Source organism: Erythrolamprus reginae, chromosome 3, assembly GCF_031021105.1.
Source record: "Erythrolamprus reginae isolate rEryReg1 chromosome 3, rEryReg1.hap1, whole genome shotgun sequence".
Classification (NCBI taxonomy): domain Eukaryota; kingdom Metazoa; phylum Chordata; class Lepidosauria; order Squamata; family Dipsadidae; genus Erythrolamprus; species Erythrolamprus reginae.
The window spans coordinates 229,764,229-229,788,437 of record NC_091952.1 but is presented as its reverse complement, the minus strand read 5'-3'; the positions used below and the strand labels follow the sequence as shown (position 1 = coordinate 229,788,437).

General features: G+C 39.1%; 1 protein-coding gene across 3 annotated transcripts; it reads left to right on the top strand.

The window, feature by feature from the left end:
- On the top strand, positions 1 to 24,209 carry YWHAZ (tyrosine 3-monooxygenase/tryptophan 5-monooxygenase activation protein zeta). Of its 3 annotated transcripts, none has more exons than XM_070748146.1 (6): positions 1 to 358; positions 3,423 to 3,726; positions 13,873 to 13,996; positions 22,582 to 22,745; positions 22,831 to 22,926; positions 23,167 to 24,209. In XM_070748146.1, exons 2-6 carry the CDS (start codon positions 3,433 to 3,435, stop codon positions 23,224 to 23,226), a joined length of 738 nt encoding a protein of 245 aa, XP_070604247.1. In that variant the 5' UTR covers positions 1 to 358; positions 3,423 to 3,432; the 3' UTR covers positions 23,227 to 24,209. The 3 variants fall into 3 exon arrangements, with proteins under 3 accessions (XP_070604247.1, XP_070604246.1, XP_070604245.1); XM_070748145.1 differs by lacking the exon at positions 1 to 358 and adding an exon at positions 1,103 to 1,344; XM_070748144.1 differs by lacking the exon at positions 1 to 358 and adding an exon at positions 1,175 to 1,497.

The window sequence follows — 24,209 nt, the reverse complement described above, 5'->3', positions numbered from 1 at the left end:
AGCGGGCGCGCGCGCGCGCCGGCGGCGGTTAACATGAGAGAGCGAGAGAGCGCCAGTCCTCAGCATTGGCGAGAAGGGGAGAGAGAGAGCAAACCGCGGGGTGGGTCGGAGGGAAGCGCTGGAAAGTGTAGGCGCAGGCGCGCGCCCGCGCGCGGTTACCATGGTGCCGTTTGACGTCATGGCTCTGTGTTGCCCGTGCGTTGCGACGCGGTGATTGGCGGAGACCCTGTGTGTGGCGCTGAGAGAGAGCGAGCGAGCGAGAGCGAGGCTGCAGCGGAGCGAGCTCCGATATAGGCACAGTCGGCGCCGGTCCACCCGCCTTTAGAGACTCCGGTAACCCCCCCCATCCACCTCGCAGGTAACGGCCTATTCCGGGGACGCTTCTTCGTCTTGGCCATCTCCCTCCCTTTTCTCGCTGCGGAAAAACCGTAGGTGGGGCGGCCGCCGCCGAGCGGGGCGCACAGGGAGACCGACCGCAAAGGGAGGAAAGGGGAAGAACGACAAGGGCGAGGCTGCGGCGAGGCGGCCCCATTCTTCCCGGGCCACAAGGGCGGCGGCTCCCGGCCCTCCGCAGGGCTGACTCCTCCGAGCGGCCTGCTGTGTGTGGGGGGGAGTTGGGGAGGGGGAGAACGAGCCATTCATTCCCTGGCGGCGTCGGGAGCCTCCTCTTCCTTCGAGCCCTCGCACAGGTGCGGCCGGCCCCACCTGCCTTGGGAGGAAGTCGCGCGGCTTTCTTTGAGGGGAAGGGAGGGGAGCCCCCCTCCGCCCGAGCGGCAGGTGAAGCCGTGGACAGGGCGGCGCCCCCTTTTCTCCCCGCATCCGGGAGCCGCCGGGGTGATTATCGCGTTGGAGCGGGCGGGGGTGGTGGTGTCGGCGTTGGGAAGGGAGCCGAAGGGCCCCCACGCAGCCCGCCCACTCCTCCTTCTCCTCCTCGCCCGTCCGACTCCCCCCTTTATTCCGAGGGAGGGACGGTGGACCGGTCAAACGACCTCTCTCTCTCTCTCTCTCCACGGAAGGCGTAAAACGAGGAGGGCGCCATGTTGGGGAGTCGGGGGTGGCTCCTTCTCGCTTTCCTCCCCGCATCTCTTCCCTCGGGAGGCGGGCGGGCGGCCTTCTCCTTCCCGGCCCGGAGTGACTGCAGGGTGTGGCCTCCCCGCGGGGGTGGCAGAGGAAGGAGAAGCGAGGTGCATCCAACCGGTGCGATCCGCCGCATAGAAAAGATCCGTCGTTAAAAGGAGCAGCCTCCTCTCTGGGCGGGGGGGGGCTCAGAGAGAGAGAAAGAGAGAGAGCCCCTCCACCCCCACACACACACCTCGGGGCCGGGATGGCGCCGCAGGGCAGCGAGTAAGGAGCGGGGCAGGTGGGCGGGCGTGTCTCCTCGTCCTTCCCGCTGTTGGGCGCCGCCTGGGCTTCCCCTTTTTTTTTCTCCCTTCCCTCCTCCTTCGGGTTTGCAGGGGCGGAGATGCTGCAGCTCCCTCCCGGCGGCGCGGAGCGGAGGTGAAGTGTGTGTGTGGAGGGGGGGGGGGGAGAATTAACGTGCTGCTACAGAAGTGGGCTGGGCTCTGACACGAATCCGCCATGACAAAGAACCCAGACAAGGCGCTTCACGGCTTGAAGAGCCGGGCGGGCGGTTGCGGCGCAGGGAGGACCACCGACCGAGCGGAGTCTGGCCTGGCTTATCTTGTCCTTCTTCATCTTCTTCCTCCTTCTACTCGCCCACCTCTCTCTCTCGTCGGGGAAGGGGGAGGTTTTCGTGGGCGCTTTTGGGCTTCGCCCTTCCGTCTCCTTCCGAGCTGTGCCAATGCAGCAACCTACCCCCGTGGCCACATGAGCAGCACCATTTTATATTACAGTCGGTTCCGCCACAGGGGAAATTGCTCCGTTTTCTCCCCCTCACAACTTGTTCCCTTTCACTTAAAAAAAAAAAAGCAGAAGTCCGCCGTCATCCCTTCCGAGTGAGCTGCCGTGAGGCGACTGACCCCGCTTGAATTTTAAATAATTATTTTTCCCGTTTTAGAATTCTCTGGCGTTATTATATTATAGAGAGTATAATAATATAGAGATGGATATAATATAGAGAGCATGTCCACCAAAGACAAATTTCTTGTGTGTCCAATCCCATTTGGCCAATAAAGAATTTTATTCTATTCAATACTGCTCAAAAAAATAAAGGGAACACTTAAACCAGTGTTTCCCAACCTTGGCAACTTGAAGATATTTGGACTTCAACTCCCAGAATTCCCTAGCCAGCGAACGCTGGCTGGGGAATTCTGGGAGTTGAAGTCGAAATATCTTCAAGTTGCCATGGTTGGGAAACACTGACTTAAACAACACAATATAACTCCCAGTAAATCAAACTTTTGAGAAATCAAACTGTAGGAAGCAACACGGATGGATAATCAATTTCACATGTTGTCAGCACATTCAACTTTGTACAGAACAAGGTATTCAATGAGAATATTTCACTCATTCAGATCTGGGATGTGTTCTTTGAGTGTTCCCTTTATTTTTTGAGCAGTGTATATATGAAATACAGACGTCTATAATGATTCTTTCAAATGCTAAGATAGTAATAGATGAGAATCACAAGGGATTTTTTTTGAACCTGAGTAGCACTGTTAGTGTGAGGTCAAAGATTGTAGCACTTCATCTTCATCCTAGGATATTTAAATAGACCCGAATTTTATTGAATGTAATAGCTTTGTGTTGTAATCTTAACATATAGCTTGGAATCTGTTTCATTTAGCTATATACCCTGTTCCCCCCCCACCCCCCAAAATAAGACATCCCCTGATAATAAGGCCAATCGGGCTTTTGAGTGCATGGCAATAAGGCCAAGGGCTTATTTCAAGGTTCAAAAAAATATACGACAGGGTCTTATTTTCGGGGAAACAGGATGATATGCTTTTAAATTTAATGAGAAATAATCAACATTTTCTTAATTGTGTATAAAGGTAGTAAGAGGGTAAAGTTGATACTGTCTGTGACTTGAGTTTCATTTGAAAAAGAATTGACTTTGTCCAATGAAATTCCTAACATTGCAAACTTCCAAAATGGATGTCTAAAAATAGCAAAGCTGCTTGAAATAAAGAATCGGGATCATCTAGGGATAGAAGGTTGAAGGTTTCAAGGGAATGCTTTGCATTCCATGTATGGAGATCTCATAAAATTGCAGAGATCCAAATTATTTCTATATTCTTAGTGAATAGAAAACAAATACATTTTCTTCCTATTTTGACAGAATTATAGGGATTCGGTTTCCAATCTTATAGTCGTCTTGGATTAATCAAATTCAGTTACATGTGTTTTTCAAGATTGGAGCCTAAACAGTCTGTTCTTGCCCTTGCTAAGAAACAAACTCAATGTCAATTGCTTTTGTTTGGTAGATATTTGATAATATTTTGATATTTTTCATTCTGTAGAGTAATCAGCATGGATAAAAACGAGCTGGTGCAGAAGGCCAAACTGGCCGAGCAGGCTGAGAGATATGATGATATGGCAGCCTGCATGAAGTCTGTGACTGAGCAAGGAGCAGAATTATCCAATGAGGAGAGGAATCTTCTCTCTGTCGCTTACAAAAATGTTGTAGGAGCAAGAAGGTCATCTTGGAGAGTTGTCTCAAGTATTGAACAAAAGACAGAAGGTGCCGAGAAAAAGCAGCAAATGGCTCGAGAATACAGAGAGAAAATTGAGACTGAACTAAGGGATATCTGTAATGATGTGTTGGTAAGAATTCATTTTAATTTTTAATACTTAACAATTAAGAGTAGGTAAACCCTGGTTTAGGCAAATTCCAACATGTTCTAATGTATTTTTTAAAACAATATCTTATAAATCGGTTGAAATGTATAAATCTGTAAAAAAATCAGACAATAGAATAATTTTCCTTTTTCTTAAAACTGGAAATTTAGCATGTTACCTAGATATTGCAATAACATGTTATGTCTTGCTGACAATGTCAGTGTTCAAACAATTTACAATTCACTCAAGATAAATGGAAAATGTTTGATCAGTTAGTACTTTGGAAAAGTAAAATATTTCAATATACTTTTATAAGCTATCTTATCTATTATCTGTGTAACCTAGGGGATATATGCTTTGTATGAGAAGTTGTAATTTTCACTACAGAAATCAGGCCCCTCCTTAAATAAGATGATGTAATGCTAGCAATGACTCACCCCTATAGAGCACTTTTAAAGAGGGGGAAGAGAAAGCAGCAATAGTCTACTTTAAATTGTAAGATCCAAGCAAGTTTTCTATAACTGCACCATTGGATCATAAACATGATTGTGTGAATTAAAAAATAGCAACACCAAATGTGCTTTTTTAAAGTTTCAATTTTTTGATAAACCATCAATTTATGTTGTGTTAACATGAAAACAGTAAAATATTTAACATTGGATATATTTCAGTAAGAAATTTACTTTAATGCATTGACTCAATCATGTTAGCATGATTAATATGTATCTTAATATATTGTTTAGGTATGTCCAAAAGCCATATTTTAAACACATTAATTTACCTTGGTTTTTCTCCTTATTGAGGAAATAAGAGTGATAATCGCATGAGAGATAGAACTTATATGAAATAGCATTTTATCCCGTTAATCTCCAAGTGAGTTTTATTTAGCTATAGGAAAAATATATTTTTTGCTCTTTGTTACTTAAAAGTAATGTTGAAGATAATTAATATTTTGCTTCCTAAAGGATAAGTAGTTGCTTCCCTTTTCCACTTGAGCATCTCTTTTGGGATTGAAAGGTGGGGAAAAATGTCCATTCTTCTAACATTAAACTTTTACTTTCACCTCAAAAATGAATGACTTTATTCTGGCATGTGAGCTGTAGTTGAACTTACAGAATTACCTTATCTGTGCTATGTTTTGTCCTCTTTGTATCCCAGGATGTAAACTATTTTTTTTAGAATCACATATGCAAATGTGAAATAGAGTATTTAGGAATAAACCATAAATATTTTATGGTTTATCTCTTACTTTATATGGAGATTCTTTTCAAGGGGATCACTCTCTGGGAGAACGACATGGAGGCTAACTCATGCAAACCAAGGAGATTAAAATCATTAATGCATGAATTGAACAAAATTCTAGATTCCCCTTTTATCTCACAGACTGGTGCTACACTTATGCCAATTCCCAAAATTAAAACTGGCATGGAATTACGGGGTTTAGCAATCCATATTTGATACTTGCTAATGTTGTGACGAAGAGTCCCAGCCACCATTTCATGGTCTCAGGAACAGAAGTTAGCCTCAACCTTATGAAGAGTTAATATCCCTATTTTAGCCCTAAACAGCATGAGATTTATTGTTGAATTTTCATATGATAATGTTGGAAAATACTCCACCCATTTGCCCCAATTCTGCCTCAAGGGGTTACAAATTAAGGATCATAACAATGTGGGGTTTTTTAGTGTTAGAAAAGACTGTATAGTACCTGTCAGGGATGTAGCACAAACTATTCATAGACACCTGGAAACAACATTGACATTGATTTTTGCTCAATTATTCTTTTTATACTCAATTTGTCTTTTTCTGACTTTGCCTTAGTTCCATTTTGCCCATCTGGAAGCCCTTTGCTTCAAGTAAAATACATAGGTCTGTGCTGAAAGGAAGGTTAAGATCCTGGTGACCACAAATTTTGCCTTGACTAAGTTTAGGCAAAAGTGTAACTAAATGTCTCCCAAGCAATAGTTCCATACAGTTCCAACATAGCTGTAATATTTATTTGATAGCACAAAGAATAATAATTAAGACTGAATGATTTACTCCACTCGTCAGTGATATAATTGATCTTAAAATTGATTTAAGTAACATATTTGTGATTTTAGAGCAAATTTTGTGGATATCTGGTCATACTTTCATAAAAGGCTATAATACTGTGAATGGTTTTGACTTGATTGAATATATTTAATTCCACTTGACATATTTGGTTTTGGGAACTGCTATATACCAGGGATTAGTCTGAAGCCTTCTAGGTGTTTTGACTTCAACTTCCATCACCCTGGCAGCACAATGATAAATCAGTACAGAAAAGTTTCTGATAAAACTTACTTTTCTGAAACCTGTTATCTGTTAAATAGAAAGTAAGACTTATCCTAAAACACTGATCATTCAATTCTTTGGTTGAATATTGTCAATCCTTTATATTTTATTTTCCTCTTCTCCCTTTCTTCTTACAACGTGGAGTTTTTAATTTTGTTTGATGAAAGACATCTGAAAATTATAAAAACAGCTATAATTTTGTCCATTTTTGGTTAATGCTAATAGTTATTGATTGTGGATTTTGGAAATGTTTAAATAAAAGCTTTTCTAATATTTTAGCAGATGGATAGAAAGTCCATTTTATGTTTATTCTGTCCGTGCGTGCATGTACGTGTGTGTGTGTGTGTGTGTGAAAAATGAGATACCTTGTTTTTAAACTTGGGAGTTATTAGGCAATTCCATTGAAATGGCTTCATTTACAGTTTTTTTCCATTTAGATCTAGATATCAAAATGACAGCATAGCTGTATGATCCATCTCTGTTCACACTACCATTATTTTATTTTATTTATACAGAGAGCAAAAACTCTAAAATTTCGCAAATAAACTTGTGAAGTTGTCAGTATTAAATAAAGTAATTGTCACTAATTAACTTATTAAATTTTTCAATCCATTATTTTATTAAACTATAATTTCTACATACTATTTATGTCACCAAAGATTATAAGTCTACATTACAACATCCATATAATATTGAATCTATGTTTGATAAACAAAAGGGATGTTTCTGCTATAGTTTTTTATTACATATAGTGGTAATTTCATTTTTAGTAAGTGCAAATAAATGAAAGGTGAGAGAAATACTCCAGTGGAATCCATGTATTGTAGTTGCTAATTCATAAGTGTTTTTCATGACCAAGAAAATAATACTCTTAATCAGTAATAAATTTAGCAAATCAGGGTGGCAATTGAGATATACTGTAAGGCTAACTTTACTATAATAAAAAACGGCATCCTTACACTGGAATGAATTTCTTCTCAAAGGTAAAAAGAGCCTTAAAAGTATATTATTAGCAGGATTTGGGGATATACTTTGACTTCAAGAACTGGTTCTGTAAAGAAAACATTTCAAAATTCTAAAAACCTCAGTAACCTGCAAGTGCATTTGTAGATTCTTTCCTCATTCCACTTTCATTGAGTTGGGAATCAATACTGGTTAGGCTTGGGAAGTTGCAAGATGTCACACTTTTATAACAAATGAACTTGTTAGAATGGACACATTTTAGAACCCTTAGGATTTCCAAGTTGTTCACTAAAGTTAGCATACTCTTTCATTTCTAATTTTCTGTCAGAAATCAATAATGCTAATTGATTAGGGTGAAAATCCTCCAGAATATTCCAGTGGAATAAAACTGAAGAATCCATCTAAGTAATATGAAAGTTTACATTTGACTTGATATATTTAGAAAGAGAAGTATAGAGGGGACTGTTCATTCTTACTTATGGCAGAATAGAATAGAATAGAATAGAATTAATTATTGGTCGAGTGTGATTGGACACACAAGGAATTTAGTGCATATGCTCTCAGTGCACACAAAATAAAAGATACATTTGTCAAGAATCATGAGGTACAACACTTAATGATTGTCATAGGGTACAAATAAGCCATCAGGAAAAAATATTAATATAATATAATTGCTCTTAGTGAAGCATTTTTCTTTGCACAGGTGAAATATTTCATCAAAAGGAAAGTAGAACATTCAATAGTGCAATACATCAGTAGTATAATTACTGAAACCCCAGTTGATTTTATGTTCATTATCAGCGTCTGCATTTGAGAAACTGAACATTAAAAATTGGTTTCTTCCTTCATCATAATAGGCCAGCAAAGTATCTTAAATAGAAGGTTAATTTATAGGAACAAGGTTCTTGGTCATCTACAATTTATTTGTGGGGGGAGGGGATCTAAACGTGCAATATAATTATAATGGGTCAGTTTAGTAGTGGTCGGACTAGGAACTCAATTCTGAATATTAAAATCTTTAAAGTCAGGTTGTATAATATAAATATATATCACACATTTAATAAGTTACTTTGATATAATTGTATTTAAAAACTAAATTTATGTTACTCTTTTTTATTTATATAAATAAGAAACTATATCAATATTGTAACTAGAGAAATGTATTTTTAGTTACTACATGTGATTCTGAAGTGTATACATCTCTGCCTATATCTCTGCTTTCTGTGGCTCAGATTGGTTTTTGAGAAAATAATACGATTTCAGGAAAGAAAAACATATGGTGACAGCAAGTATTCTAGCCAGAGTTGTTGCATTTCAGAGTTTGGTGAATATATGGACAAAGCTGCATGCTTATGTTAGCCATAACATTATATACTGTAAGGTGCTAAAAATAATAAGTGCTTCTATATCATTGAGAATATATCCTTAATTGTTCATGAATTTTCAATATGCCAGGAGTTTAGACGGGTTGGGCAGGACAACCAATATATTATCTGATGATGGGGTGCCAATTCATTATTTATCTATGTAGCTGTAGTGACCATATATTAGTTGATTTGTAAACTAATATGTTGGAAAAGGTATTGAAACATAGAATTATTTAAAGCATATTAATAAGTAGACAGTAATAGGGAATAAATTCTTCACTGTATGAAAATATAGTATAATATAATAAAAATACCATTGTTGGCATTAAAAAGTATAAAATTTAGAAAAATGTTAATATTGCCAGCATCAAAGAGAATGGTAGATAGAAGATTCTTGAACTACACCCACAAATTTCATGGCATATTTTCAATTGTGAATGACATCCTCTCTCTATATTTCATATTATTTGTAAGAAAGTGGCTTTTAATCATAAGCATCTCATCCAAAAGAGATTTCAAATATGAACACAGAAGAGAGATTAGGGATAAAATGTTATTTATCATTTGGATTTATTCCTTGGCAGTTTTGCCATAGCTAGGTTCCAAGTACATGTTTTCCCATAAAAATGAGAAGGAGGGAAAGGCTTGGTGAAAAATAAGAGGTAAAAGATAGATTATGAGCAGTGGAAGATTTAGATGAGCACACAGCTGCAATGCCATCACCTGTTTTCTTTATATCAATCACATGTTATTTGATAATTTTGATGCCAGACATCAAAGAGTGTAGCTTCTTCTGATTAGATCAGTGGTTCTCAACCTGGGGGTTGGAACCCCTTTGGGAGTCGAATGACCGTTTCACAGGGGTCGCCTAAGACCATGGGAAAAAACCAAATTTCCGTTGGTGTTAGGAACTAAAGCTTCTATTCTGGCGCCTTGGAACATATTTTTACAATCCAACCAATCAGCCTTTTACAGTGGGAGGTGTCCCTCTGATCTTCGTGCCAATCAACTTAAAGCTCTGTTGGGAGAATTGGCGTTAGACTTATGTTTGGGGGTCACCACAACATGGGGAACTATATTAAGGGAGCGTAGCATTAGAAAGGTTGAGAACCACTGGATTAGACAGAGAATGTTGGGCAACAGAGGCATTCTTTTCACAGTGGCATCAAACTGCAAGAAATTCTGTTCACTAATAATTGGGCTTATTATTAGGCTTGGGCTGATTAGATCTTAGCCCCTGACCAATGAATGATTGTATGATTGCTGTACGAATGGATGTGATTGATTTTTAATACAATTAGGGGTTTTAGATAGCTATGTAATTTTAATTTAATTGGATTAATTGTATTGTAATTTACTGTTTTTATAAGTTGTAAGCCGCCCCGAGTCTTCAGAGAGGGGCAGCATAGAAATCCAATTATTAATTAATTAATTAATTAGTTAGTTAGTTAGTGCTGATATATTTATGTATGAATAGCTCAATATTCATTACAATTTCAAAGGGTTTGATTTTGCAGTTGGAAAGTGCAAAGAGTTGCTTTTACAGATACAGTGTTCCCTCGATTTTCGCGGGTTCAAACTTCGCAAAAAGTCTATACCACGGTTTTTCAAAAATATTAATTAAAAAAATACTTCGCGGGTTTTTTCCCTATACCATGGCTTTTCCCACCCAATGACATCATATGTCATTGCCAAACTTTCATCTGCCTTTAATAAATATTTTTTAAAATAAACTTTAATAAATAAACATGGTGAGTAATACCGTAATCTAAATGGTTACTAAGGGAATGGTAAATTGCAATTTAGGGGTTTAAAGTGTTAAGGGAAAGCTTGTGATACTGTCCATAGCCAAAAATAGTGTATTTAATTCTGCATCTCTACTTCGCGGTAATTCGACTTTCGCGGGAGGTCCCGGAACGCATCCCCCGCGAAAATCGAGGGAACACTGTATAGGCAACAGATCTAGGCGTCCAGAAAAAAGTTGAACTTAATCCCACTTTCTTCCAGTTTAGCTCTATCAGTATCCATACTACCTGCTCCTTTTCTTTCAGATACACAGACCAAATTCTAATAACACTTATTTTACAGGTGCTTGCTTTTTTAAAAACTGATACAGAACTGACTTCTTGTCAAGCTGCTAAATAACACTTTTTCTCTGCTGGGTCAGATAGTATGTAATAAAGCTTAAGTTTAAACTCATTAATAGAATAGTAAATTCTATTATATTCAGTCTTTATTTTAAAAAGTGAGATTGCCTTTAAATTATTCTCTCCTCTAATAAATGCTAGTCAGTTAAGTTCATAAATAACATTTTATTAAATATTTAAATTATTTGACTTTTTTAAAAAATGCTATCCTATTGAGGCTGCAAGATGATTACATAATGGAAATTTATCTTCTTTGCCAGAGATTTTATTTTTATACAGAAGAGGAATAGAAAGCAACAGCTATTCTTTACTTGTCTTATTCTTTGTATGAAATTTCTGGTCATTTATCTTTAAATTTGCAGCCTCCAGAACTTTTATTTACTGTATAAAGGTCTGTTTGCTTTCCCCCCACTTATTTTGAAATAAGGTGCCAAAATGAACTCGTGGAGTTCAATTTCCATTACACTTTTGGAAGTAACGATTGAGCATGTGCCATCAGATTGATTTGGTTTACCACATAACAATCTGTTTCTAAACTGATTTTTCAAGAGTAACTTAGTGTATCAACCTTGCTCCTAGTCAACTTTCCTTTGCTTTCTCTTTTCCCAGCATTAGAGTCGTTCCAGAGAGCTAGGTCTTCACATGCTTTGTCCAAAGTAGGGAAATTTGAGCCTCCTCATTTGTGGCTTCAGTGAGATCTCTGGGTTGATTTGTTCAATGATCAATTTCCTTATTTTCTTGGCTGTTCCCTGGTATTTTCAGAAGTCTTTTTCAATACTAAAGCTCATAAAATATAAATATTCTTCCTAATCGTGTTTATTCAAAGTCCGGTTTCTGCTTCCACAAAATATCACAAACTATACCTTTGCTTGCACTCATCTGCCATCTCCAAGTATAGATCTATCAAAGCAGTTGGATATCTTTTCCAAAACCTGCTCCATGAAGTGCTATTCTGGTGTATTTCTTGTTTATTTTGTTTGTTTTGTTTTAGATTTATGGTTGATCTTGAAAGACAGAAGCTATTCACCACTTTGGTATCTTTATTGCCAATTCTGAGATGTACCTGATGTTATTATTTGGGCTTTATATTTAATTTTAGCCCCATGTTCTTAACTGCACTACTTGACTTTTCTTACTAGAGTTTGTGATCCTTTGCATTTTCAGCTACTGTATCAAGAATAATATCATCTGTATAGTGCAGGCTATTGATGTTTCTTCCTCCAGTTTAAAAATACATTCAACTTTTTCCAGTCTACCTTCCCTTAATATATATTCAGCAGGTAGGCGAAATAAATAAGACTATGAGCTTTGCATTACTCCTTTGACAACCTGGAGCCATCCTATTTCTCCATGTTCTGGCTAGGTTTCAGAAGAGAACAATAGGATATTCTGGGGTTTCCATTTTTCTCACGTTCTGCAGCTTGACATGGTTCACAGAATCAAATACATTTCTATAATCAATAAAGCACAAAATGACAATACAATACCTTTTTTTTGTTTTGTATTTGCCTTTCTCAATTATCCAGTGTGTATCAGCAATAATGTGTTGTGTTCCTTGGCCTTTTCTAAAGCCAGTATGAACATCTGGCATCCCTTTTTCTACATTGGGCTCTAATCTGCAGTGGATGATCCGAAGCATTTGGCTAGCATGTAATATTAAGTACATTGTGCAATAGTTCATATACTCTTAAGTCTTTTTTGTGTGTATTTGAATGCAAATTGATCTCTTCCTATCTGTTGGTTATTGTATCATTTTTCTATTTTGCTAGCACAATTTGGGTAGAACTTTGAAGTTTCTTTTCGTTGCAATATTTTTGTGGGCATACCTCCAAACAGTTTGGAACTTTTTGATATCAAGTACCTCCAAACAGTTTGGAACTTTTTGATATCAAGTATATCAATTAAAATTATATTTACAGGTAGTTATACATAATTTTTGCAGTCTGTAGTTCAGTAATAGTGTTTTGGAAGTACGGTATGTTGTATTATGTCATTGGTATTGAAACATTTTTTTAAATTCAGCACCTTATTGCTGACCAGGATTAGTGTAAAATTTATTCTGTTTTAATGCTAACCATCTGGAGGAATACATTGTATTTATCATTGTATATAGCAAAACCTATATAGTTTTGATATATGTTGATTTAATCCAGTTTGGTGTAGTAGTTAAGGCACCAAGCTATAAAATGAGTGATCATGAGTTTAAGTCTCACTTCAGCCATGAAAGCCAGCTGTGTGACCTGGTCAGTCATTCTCTTTTTCAACCCATCCTATCCCATTTGATTGTTTTTGTGGCAAAAATAGGAAATTGTGTTTTTTATAGCCTTGATTTATTTGTAAAAACAAGACAGAAATAAATAAATACATACATATATAATAAATCTGTTATTATGACATTGAGTTATAATAACTGTTGTGAGTTGGGAGATTTTTCATCTATTTATTTGTTACTATTGTATTTTTTAAACTTAACTTATTGTTATGTAACCTTACAATGGTCACATGGGAGCTGTTTTTCTGTTAGAATCTCATCTGTATATGGGATAATGGTGAAATGATTTGGTCATACAGGCTGACCAAATTGTAGGTTTAACAGTCAGATATCTGCTTCTCTAGTTGAATTTAGCTTTAGCCTTAGGTTGAAGCCATTATTATAAATGCTGAGCAGGTTCATTTTCAGATAATTTCTTTTACTAATGGAATCAATAAGTGGGTTGCTTGTTTATTTGCTTATTTGTTTGATTTTTTAAGATCTCACAGATCATTTCATAAATTACTCAAGGTGGGAAACAGAATGAGGTATCCAAATATGGATACATGTGTGCATACAACTTGATGCATTTTTTCTAAGTTGTTTTTATATTGCAATATTAGTTTCATAAGCTATCCTGAAATTTCTGAATGACTGATTGCATTTAAGTTAATAATTAGGTTATTGGGATGTTTTAAAAGTTATGAAAATCCATCAAAATTTGGAGAATAGTAAGTAATTGAAATTAACAATATCTTTAGCAACACTTAAATGCTTTGTATAAACATCTGTCAGTCATTCACTTTATATTAGAACAGTGAGATGCTACACACACAGAACTATTGAATGTTCTAGTAACTATTTACTTTCTGTAACTTTCAAAATGAGTCGCCTCGAGAAGGGGGGACGTAGAAATAAATAAATAAATAGAGCCAAATGAGTTTGATTCTATTTTATTTGGGGCCACATATGCTAAATATCAGTATGCATATTCAGATGAGATAGTTTTTAAAAGATTAAACATTTTAAATTTACTTCTAACATTAGTACAGTAATTTAATTTTCTATTTTTTTTTCTTAATTGCAGTCTCTGTTGGAAAAGTTTTTGATTCCTAATGCTTCTCAAGCAGAAAGCAAAGTGTTCTATTTGAAAATGAAAGGGGACTACTACCGTTACTTGGCTGAGGTTGCTGCTGGTGATGACAAGAAAGGTACAGTGTGTTACATTCTTATAATTGCATTTTCATAGATTCATACTTAGTAAAATAATAACTGTTGGCGAGATTGTTGTTATAAGTCAGTAAAGGAAATATTTTAAATGTTTTCAGCAATGGCAACATATACCTGAATTTTACAGCAATGGAATGTTGCTTTATGGTAGTATCCCCCAAACTGGTTTCCTGGAAACATATTGGAATGCATTCCCAGCACATGTAAGTGAGGGTACCAGTTGCTTCAAGGATACAGACTTAAACATGATCTTGTTGATAATATGAATGCATACAGTTAATTGTTGCAAGGTGATATATTTAGGTAACATCTTCATAGTAATCTCTCACTGTTGTCTAACTGTATTATTTATACATATACAGAAGATACGCATTGTTTTCCAATATGTGTTTTTTAAGGTAGATGATCGGATACATTTCATAAGGTGATATAATAGCAGGATAATGGCACATTTTATTTTTTTAAGGTCATCAAGTATCTTACTAAAATTATGGCAGCTGCAGCTGATGTCTGAAATTCAAATGTCAGGCATGAATATAGTTTAAGCAGGGGGGGGGAGACTACAAATCTGTATTGTTTCTTTCTTGTCACTTGAAATGTGTTTACTAAGAACTTGAGGAGATTTATCAAATGTGACCAAGACAATTTTGTCAGTGTGAAAATATGTCTGATTTCTAATCCAGAAGTTTTCAATTGGTGGGATAGCAGGATAAGAGAAAAATGAAAGCTAACCAATCGGGGAGAGGAGGAGAGGGATGACAGATTAAAGAAAACTGAGTCAGTTCAGAGGCATTTTGAAGGAAGCCAGTTGCAAATAGAGCTGGTGAACAGAGAAAAGATTGAAATTTAAACAGAGATACAGAATTATTTTCTGCTTTCAAGAAGACAAAACTCGTCTGACATCATATTTGCTTGAAATTAGGATTAAGTGGAAAGTATTTGGAAGAAATATACTGCCAAGATCATTTCTTCTTCTAAATGAGAGCTTTAATAATAATAATAATAATAATAATAATAATAATAATAATAATAATAATAATAAGCTAAAGATATAAATGTGGAAGAAAATGTTGAAAGGAAGGATTTGTTTTGCAAATAGAACTTAAACTAAAATGCACTACAGTGATCCCTCTATTATTGCGAGGGTTCCGTTCCAAGACCCCTCGCGATAATCGATTTTTCGCGATGTAGGGTTGCGGAAGTAAAAACACCATCTGCGCATGCGCGCCCTTTTTCTATGGCCGCGCATGCGTAGATGGTGGAGTTTGCGTTCCCCGCCGCCCACGCAAAGGGGAAACCCCGATTCGGCTCCTCGCTGCTGCTGCGCTCCCGAGCAGATCAGCTGCTGGGCGGCCGAAGGAACCTTCCCTGGGTCTTCCCCCTCTTGCTGGCGGGCGGGCGAGTGGCGGGCATCAGCGAGGAGCCGGGGTTTCCCCTTTGCGTGGGCGGCCGGGAAGACCCAGGTTGGGGGTTCGGGGGGGGGTGGGAAGCCCCCCAGGTCGGCTGCGACCTTTTAAAACAGCCGCGCCGCTTCCCAGCTGACTCCCGAAACCAAACCCGGAAGTGGGGTTTTTTTAAATTAATCTTTTTTTAAAAATCGCAATATAGCGTTTCGCGAAGATCAAGATCGCGAAACTCAAGGGATCACTGTAGTACTGAGAAACTTTAGGCGGGGGGATTGAATTGAAAATACAACAGCCACTTTTCCAGTAGTATTTCTAGAAAGAGAAGGAAAGTGATATGTCAGACATTCAGAGTGGCTTCGTTCTGCCAGATGCTGCCAGTCTTCAATTGGCCCTTCCCCTTCCTTTCTCTATTTACTGGGCAGAAGGGTGCTTCTCCCCCAGCAGCCACCTTCTCTGAACCTCCTTCACCTTTCCAACAATGCCAGGGAAGGAGCATCCCCCTTCTTCCCCCGCAGCTTGCATAGGGAAGGGGCTGGCCCAGGGAATCCTGTGCTCTGATGGGGCTGAGCAGGTGGGAACAAGGCGTGGCGCAGCACTCCGATGCCCAAACTACTTTTGCCTACAGTCTCCAGCCCACCTCCTCGCTTGCTCTTTCGCTCGCTTGCTTCTTCTCCTCCCACGCCCCTTTCACAGCCCCCTAGTTACTGGAGCTGTCCTCTGGATTTGGGGAGAGGGCAGATCCAGGTTCTCCCTCTGCCCCTGGTGCGGTTCCCCCCCTCCCCAATCTTCCTCTCCCATCGGTGTGCAGAGAAAACAGCAATGGCTGTTTCCGGAGCAACCTCGCACAGCAGATCACCTCCCAGATTGAAGACTGGCAGTCAGTACGAAGCCGCTGGTGCTTCCGGACCTCTGCTGCTGCAAGGTTGATCCGGAGAACAATGCCTGGCGCCACCAGCCCACATCCTCACTCGCTCTTTTGCTCGCTTCTCCTCTTCTGCTTTCCACCTGCATCCCTTTCGCAGCCTCCTTGCTACCAGAGCTGCTCTCTGGACTTGGGGAGGGGGCAGATCTGGGTTTGCCCCTGGCATGGTTCCCCTCTCCCCAACCTTCCTCTCCATTGGTGTGCAGGGAAAACAGCAAACTGCTTCCCACAGACGGTGGCTGGACTAGCATCCCTATGGAAAAGGTGGGGGATTCTTCTCCTGTTGCTATTTGGTGGGCAGCCATCCTCCCCTTCATAGCTGGAGCAAAACACTTCGGGCCTGGTGCAAAAGTGCAACAACAGAGAACGAAGAGAAGTGAAACGAAACGAAATGAAATTCAGGAGCTTCTGATGGGACAGGAGGATTGGGAATGGGGCTTCCTTTGACAGAGAGCACTTTTGAACCTTGGAGGAGCCGGAGTGACAATCTGCGGGGGGGCGGGGGCAGCGAAACAGGCAATTTCCCATCTGACCCTGGCCTCCCCCTGCAGCAAGCCCGTGTGGATCTCGGGCAGCACAGCTTCAGGGCCTTTCCTCGCGGCGACAAGGCAGGTGGGCACAGGGGAGGGACTGGCGGCATTGGCTGGCAAGTGAGTGGATGTCCCAGGGCACGCATGTGCTCCGGTCAGCTAATCTTCTGTTTACTGGCACGCATGCCTGCTGGCTAGCTGATCTTCCAGTTTCTGGCATTGCCGCACATGTGAGGGCCAGTTGATCGTTGCGTGCGCATGCGCACCAATAACCAGAAAACTAGCTGCTGGTGCGCATGTGTGCACCGGAAACCCAGAAGAGGAATGGATGACACTGTGTGTGCCAGGGCGACATGGCTCTGTATGCCACATTGGGCACACATGCCATAGGTTCGCCATCACGGTACTAGCTGATTCATAACATTCTTGCTCCCTTATATATTTTAGACATAAGGATGGGGTGCAAGTCCTAGCTGAGTGAATAAAATTGTTTAAAAAGAAAAAAAATCTGGGTCTTTGGGGGAGACAGGGCACAAATCTATGAAATACTGTTTCTGCTTCCATCTTCTGTTCATATTGGGCAATAAAAACTTTTATTTCCTGTTCTTGACACTGCAAAGTATTACTGATTTAATGTGATGCCAGTTAGACATAATGGAATGTGTATCTGAATGTAACAGTGTGTCTCTCTATCTCAAAAAGAGAGATAGACATTATAGGTGAATCTGATTTCTTCTCCTGTCACAAGAAATAATTACCTAAATTAAATCTAGTTTGTTCAATTGCTGTATTACTATAATATACCGTGCACATGAGTATCTGTGTATGTGTATCTTCATAAACATAAACATTTGATTCAAGATATTTAATGGATGGCCTGTTTAACTCAGAAAACTTTTCAGATAGTCCTCAACTTATAACCGTTCATTTAGTCACTGTTTGAAGTTACAGTGTCACTGAAGAAAAAAGTGACTTATGGCCATTTTCCACACTTCATTGCAGCATCCCCCTTGGTCATTCAACAAACCAAAGCAACTACAGGCCATAAGTGACTTTTTCCAAAGCCATTGTTAAATGAATGGCCATAGTCCTTGTTTAAGTACAGCAATTGGAACCAGAATTTCCAAGGCAATGCAGTCATAAAGCACGATTTCATGTGTTTGCATCTCTTAGCAACAGCAATACCGTCAATGTCATTGCCACTGTTAAGCAAGGACCTCATGCGACTGTGGCTTCCTACCAGTTTCCAACAGTCAGTGGGGTCAGTCAGCCTGCACAAAGTTATAAATCCTGGGCTGCTTTCAAACAGGCCGATGGTTTGGTGGGCAGTGGTGGCCATGGCACACGTGTGGCCAGCAGAGAATGGCTCCTGTGAAGTGTGAGAGGGTGCACAAGTGGTCTCATGCCCCATAGCTGGGTTCTTCAGCAGAAAAATGGATGGTAGTGGGTTGTGATTTTCCCTGCCAGCTTCCTGGTTGACTTTTGGCTTGTGAAAAGCCAGAAAATGGCAGTCGTATGACTGCATGATGCTGCAGCTGTCATAAGTGTTCACTACTCACCCCAATCATGGTGATGATCACATGACCACAGAGATACTGGAATGAATGGGGCAAGACATAGTTATTCAGACCCTATTATATGACTGGATTTCAGTGTGGGTGCATCTAGTATATGTTTACCAAACCTTTTGTAGAAAAAGTGAACTAAATAATTTTGCAAATTAGTAGTCTTTATTGATAAATTGATAGACAATTAAAGCTTCCTGAGATAATTGCCTCAGAACAAGAGACTAAAACATGTTCCCCAGGGATGGACATACAGTTTATAGAAAGCCAAGGTTTAGTAGGATTTTTTTTTCAGATTATTGAGCAAGAATAACTAATGGCTGTTGGACCCTGCAGTATCTCTTATCAATTTCCAGTTGTGTCCTAAATACTGGTAGAGTGAATAACAGTATAGGGCAGTAGTAGGCAAAGTTGGATCTTCTATGACACGTGGGCTTCAACTCCCAGAATTCCTGAGTTAGCAGGAGATGAATCTTAGTACAAATTTTGGCCAAATCATCAGGTTTTGTGAATTGCATAATTGGAGATTTTAAAAGCTACATGACAAATGGCAGGTAAGGTAACAGGGTCTGTTTCCCACTGTGGTACCTTGCTGTAATGAATGTAACCGATCTTGTGCCAGATAGATTTCAGAGGCTGAAGGATCTTATAGCTGCCGTGAGTCCTTCGGGATTGGACGGCATAGAAGTCGAAGTTATCTGCATTTAACTTTTATTTGTTATTTGGGCAGAGGGCTGCACCTTGAAACACAAAGCCTGTTTTGTTTACAACTTCAGACAACTGAACATAATTTTTGTTGCTTCATGTTTCTGTGGCTATCCAGAAAGGAAGTAACTGCTAGGAACTCTATAGCAGAGGGCTCCTATGTCCTAGAAAAGCCCCAGCCTAATTACAGGTAGTCTTTGACTTACAACCACAATTGAGTCCAAAATTTGCCCTATTTTATGACCTACCTTGCCACAGTTGTTAAGTGAATCACTGCAGTTGATAAGTTAGTACAGTAGTACCTCTAGATACGAGCAGCTCCACGTGCGAGTATTCCAAGTTACGAGCCCCGACGCAAGCGAAATTTCTGTTCGACACCCGAGCTCAAATTCGGGATACGAGCCGAGCTTCCACTAGGTGGCGCAAGAATCTCCTTGCTTCCAGTTATCTCGGCGCGAAAAACAAAGTCTAAAGGCATTTGTTCGAGATGCGAGTTGATCGACTTACGAGCTTGGGTCTGGAACGAATTAAACTTGTATGTCGAGGTACCACTGTAATCTGCTTGTCTATGGAGATTCTCAGTCATCCAGGTCATGGTTGTCCCAAAGCTGCTTTGTCAAGAGGCAATTGGACTTTTTGGTTTTTTCTTTGAAGATGTTATGGTTCTCATCCAAGAAGCCTCTTCAGTTTCAGTTGCCAGGCATCTGACTATTGATTACATGACCATATGGATGTAAATCTGAAAAATGATTGCAAGTCACTTTTATTCACTGTTGTTCTAACTATGAACAGTCACTAAATGAACTATTGTAAATCAAGGAGCACACCTATTGTACTCCACATGTGTATCATGGGCAGGAAAGTGGTTTCCTGTTAAACCCTAACAGAAGGGTCCAGTTGCTGATGGTGAATGTATTGAAACAGTACAGGTGGTACTTGACTTATAACCAATCACTTAATCACTGTTCAGAGTTATGGCGGCTTGATGATCCATAAAGCACTTTTGGACATCATAATATATTATCCTCCCCCCCCCCCCCCCCCATGGTCAAGATGTTTGGCAACCTGTTCACATTTATAACACGCTTCCAATTGCCCTGCGGTCCTGTGATTGTCATTTGTAACCTTCTCTGCCAGCTTCCCCGGAAATTCAATGAGGAACCTGGCAAGGAAGGTTGCACACTGCTGTTTGCCAAAGGATTTCCCCTCTGCATATAGGGGGAGGGAGGGAAATCTCCATCCGGCTGCAGAAATGAGGCTTGTATCTCCACAATCCTCACTCGTCTTTCCAGCCCCATGCACAACGAGTTCCCTTCCACATGGAGGGCAGAGGGAGTTGTGCGCTGGGTAGGAGGGACCAAGTGGGGATCTTCACAATAACCACCTTGTTTGTCCAGTGTACAGAGCTGTCAGCTTTCCAGCACGCAGTGTTTTTCACAGCATTCTTAACAACCACAGCTGGGAGAAATGAGATTGTAGTATGAAGCGAAGCAATCATGTAGTGTACTTAGTAACTGCTTTGCTCAGTGACCAAAATCCCAGTCCCAATTGTGGTCGTAAGTTCAGAACTACCTGATTTGATGTTCTCAACTCATTGCGGAATATTCAGATTAATAGCACAGGTAGAACCATACACCTCACACAGGGTACCGAGTAACAAAGAATGTGAACATGGTTTGTGGTGTTATACGTGGTTTCCTCATGTTGCACAGGAAGCGTGAAAAGAATTGAGACCGTCTTAATTTCTTCCTACCAATTTCTTTTGTTTCTGGAGACGAAGAGTCAAACAAATCATAGCCTGGGCCAGTGTTTCCCAACCTTGACAACTTTGAAGTCCAGATATCTTCAAGTTGCCAAGGTTGGGAAACACTGGCCTGGGCAATCAGATTTGGAGAATCATGAAATTTCTAGTTTGCACAAAATGTGCCAGTTAACAATACTGTAGTAGAATCATATGGTGCCACGAACACAACTCAAATGGTTGGGGTTTTTTCCATTTTAAATATTTAGGATCTGATTTTATGAGCAGCTATTCATTTCTATATAAACATAATAAACAAGCCCCAAAGTCCATGATGCCTCTTTATCTTCTATTCAGGAAAAGACCGCCTTCTACCCTGCTCTCAGGTTACAGAATGCAAGGCAATTTTTCCTTGGGTGCAACTTGAAACAATAATAAAATGAAAATGCAGTTGCTCCTTGTTGTGATTAGCAAACCGTTTCTTCTGGATATTAGCAAGACAGTCACTCCAAATATGCTTCACGCTATCTATGTTTGACTGTCGGAATTGCCAGCCTAAAATACGGTTCCTAACTATTTGCTGCCTATTTAGAACAAAGCCTTTATTGCTGTATTTTTTGTTGGCTGGGAATTATAATCCAACAGTCTGAAGGGCATAAGGCTCAGGAAAGCTGAAGTAAGTTGTGCCTGTCATTGTTTTAAAAATAGATGTTCTGATCTAGATCATTCATTCCATACTGGTTATGCCACAAGGTCATTTTTAAAAATTAGTATAATTAGCTTCTATAGCATTTGCTTCTTCTGCACTAAAACACTTTTTTTTATCACTCTTCCTCGGCTCCTCACTGTGTTGTTATGAGAAAAATAGAAGGATGAGTGATGATTGGGTACGTTCACCAGCTTGAGTTATATATAGGGGGAAAGGCAGGATAAAAATATGAAACAAAAATTGTTCGATCCTGAAGTATTACAGTTTTAAAAAGGCTTTTTTGGCCGTCTGCCTACATATGATGTGATGTATTCCGTCCAGATGCCTGTCCTTAGATTTCAAAAGACTGTCCAAGCATAAACAGGCTTGAGTCGGTTGAGAAGGGTGGCATAGAAATATAATAAGTAAGTAAGTAAAATTAAATTATTAAACTGATTAGTTTTACCCTTTTTAAAATTTGGACTTTTTTCTTTAAATGCTATTTTAACATTAAATTTCATTTTAAAATTGTCATATTTCCTAGAATAATGGAACCAATGTTTCTATATTTAAATGTAATGTGTCACTTGAGTACTATTGCTGTGGTGGTAAAAACCACCCTAGTATAAACAAGAAATTGGTGGTACAATATTCTTGATACTATTATTTTTGACAGTTTCTTCAGGCAGCTGTAAGCTTTTTCTCTGGAACACAATAAAACTTATAAAAGTAACAAATTTGCAAAAGTCACATTTTTCAGGTTCTCTTTTTAAAGATTTTAATCTGGAAACATAAGTACATTAATTTTATTTAGAATACATAAATTTAACAATCTAAAAAGTTGCATGGAATATCATACCTCGGTGAATATTGCATATATTTAAAAAAATATCACTTTCTGAAACTAAGCTATCTTGTATGTGTGGGTGGTGGATAAATTTCATCTTTTACTTGTTCTTTTGAACTCCAAATAAAATTGCTAGTGTGATGTTTACTCTGTTTTTTTCAGGGATAGTAGAGCAGTCACAACAAGCATACCAAGAAGCTTTTGAAATCAGCAAAAAAGAGATGCAACCAACACATCCTATCAGATTAGGACTGGCTTTAAATTTCTCTGTGTTCTATTATGAGATCCTGAACTCACCGGAGAAAGCTTGTTCTCTTGCGAAGACTGTGAGTTGACAATCTAATTATTACATTGCATTTACTATTTTTAACAGGTTTTGCATGTATAAATTTACTTTTTTTTTAACCATAGGCTTTTGATGAAGCCATTGCTGAACTCGATACGTTAAGTGAAGAGTCATACAAAGACAGCACACTAATAATGCAGTTACTGAGAGACAATTTGACAGTAAGTACTTGGATTTTTTAAAAATACTTTATATAAGTAAGGATAAATATCTTAATGCTAAGTTAATAAAAACTGAAATCTAATTCAATTTTAAAAACCATGGCATGGATTTATTTTATTGTTCTAATTCTTGAAATAGTTGTTTCTTATAGCATAGCTTTCTAGGAGATAATCCTGCTGGACGCTTTATACAACTAAAACATTAAACAGTAACACATGTCTGCATTTTGTTTTAAACAGTTGTGGACATCAGATACCCAAGGAGATGAAGCTGAAGCAGGAGAAGGAGGGGAGAATTAACCAGCCTTCCAATTTTTGTCTGCCTCATTCTAAAATTTACACAGTAGACCATTTGTCATCCATGCTGTCCCACAAATAGTTTTTGTTTACGATTTATGACAGGTTTATGTTACTTCTATTTGGATTTCTATATTTCCCATGTGGTTTATGTTTAATATTAGGGGAATAGAGCCAGTTAACATTTGGGGAACTTTTATTTCATCCAAGGTGGCCAATATAGGGATGTGGAATTTTTATAAAAGTTTTACATGTTTGGCATAGTACTCTTGATACTTTGTGGCTTCCCACAAAAGCCAATGTTAAACAACTTCCTATGTTGAGCAATGAAAAACTGCTTGCATATTGGTCTGTCACAGTGGTTTTAAAAAGGGATGATGGTTGCAACCACATAGGTGTAGTGAATGTGGGTACTTCAATGTTGGAACGCACAGCAAAGAAAAATTAATGTCCCATGGATATTACATGTCAATCATGTGAATCTGTGGAATCTACAATCCAAGAATACATCTTCGATTAAAGCTGAAAGATGTTCCTTAAAGTGGCTTGCTAACCAAATGAACTTTCTCTAGAGAAGGGCAGAAACGGTTCACATTCCATTACTTGTAAAGTTACCTGCTGTTGCTTTCATTATTTTTGCTACACAATTTATTTGTATTTAAATGGTTTAGGCAACCTAAGAACAAATGTACAAGTAAAGATGCAGTAAAAAATGAAATGCTTGATATCCATAATTACACTGTATATCGAGCACAGCAGTAAAACAAACCCATGTATTTAACTTTTTTAGGGTTTTGCTTTTGTGATTTTTTTTGATACTTTGCCTAACATGCATGTGCTGTAAAAATAGTTAACAGGGAAATAACTTGAGATGATGGCTAGCTTTGTTTAATGTCTCCTGAAAATTTTCATGAACAATCTAAACATAACTGTTAAGAACATGTGTATTAAGTTGATGTAAGTGGAATAAAAGTTTTATGAATGGA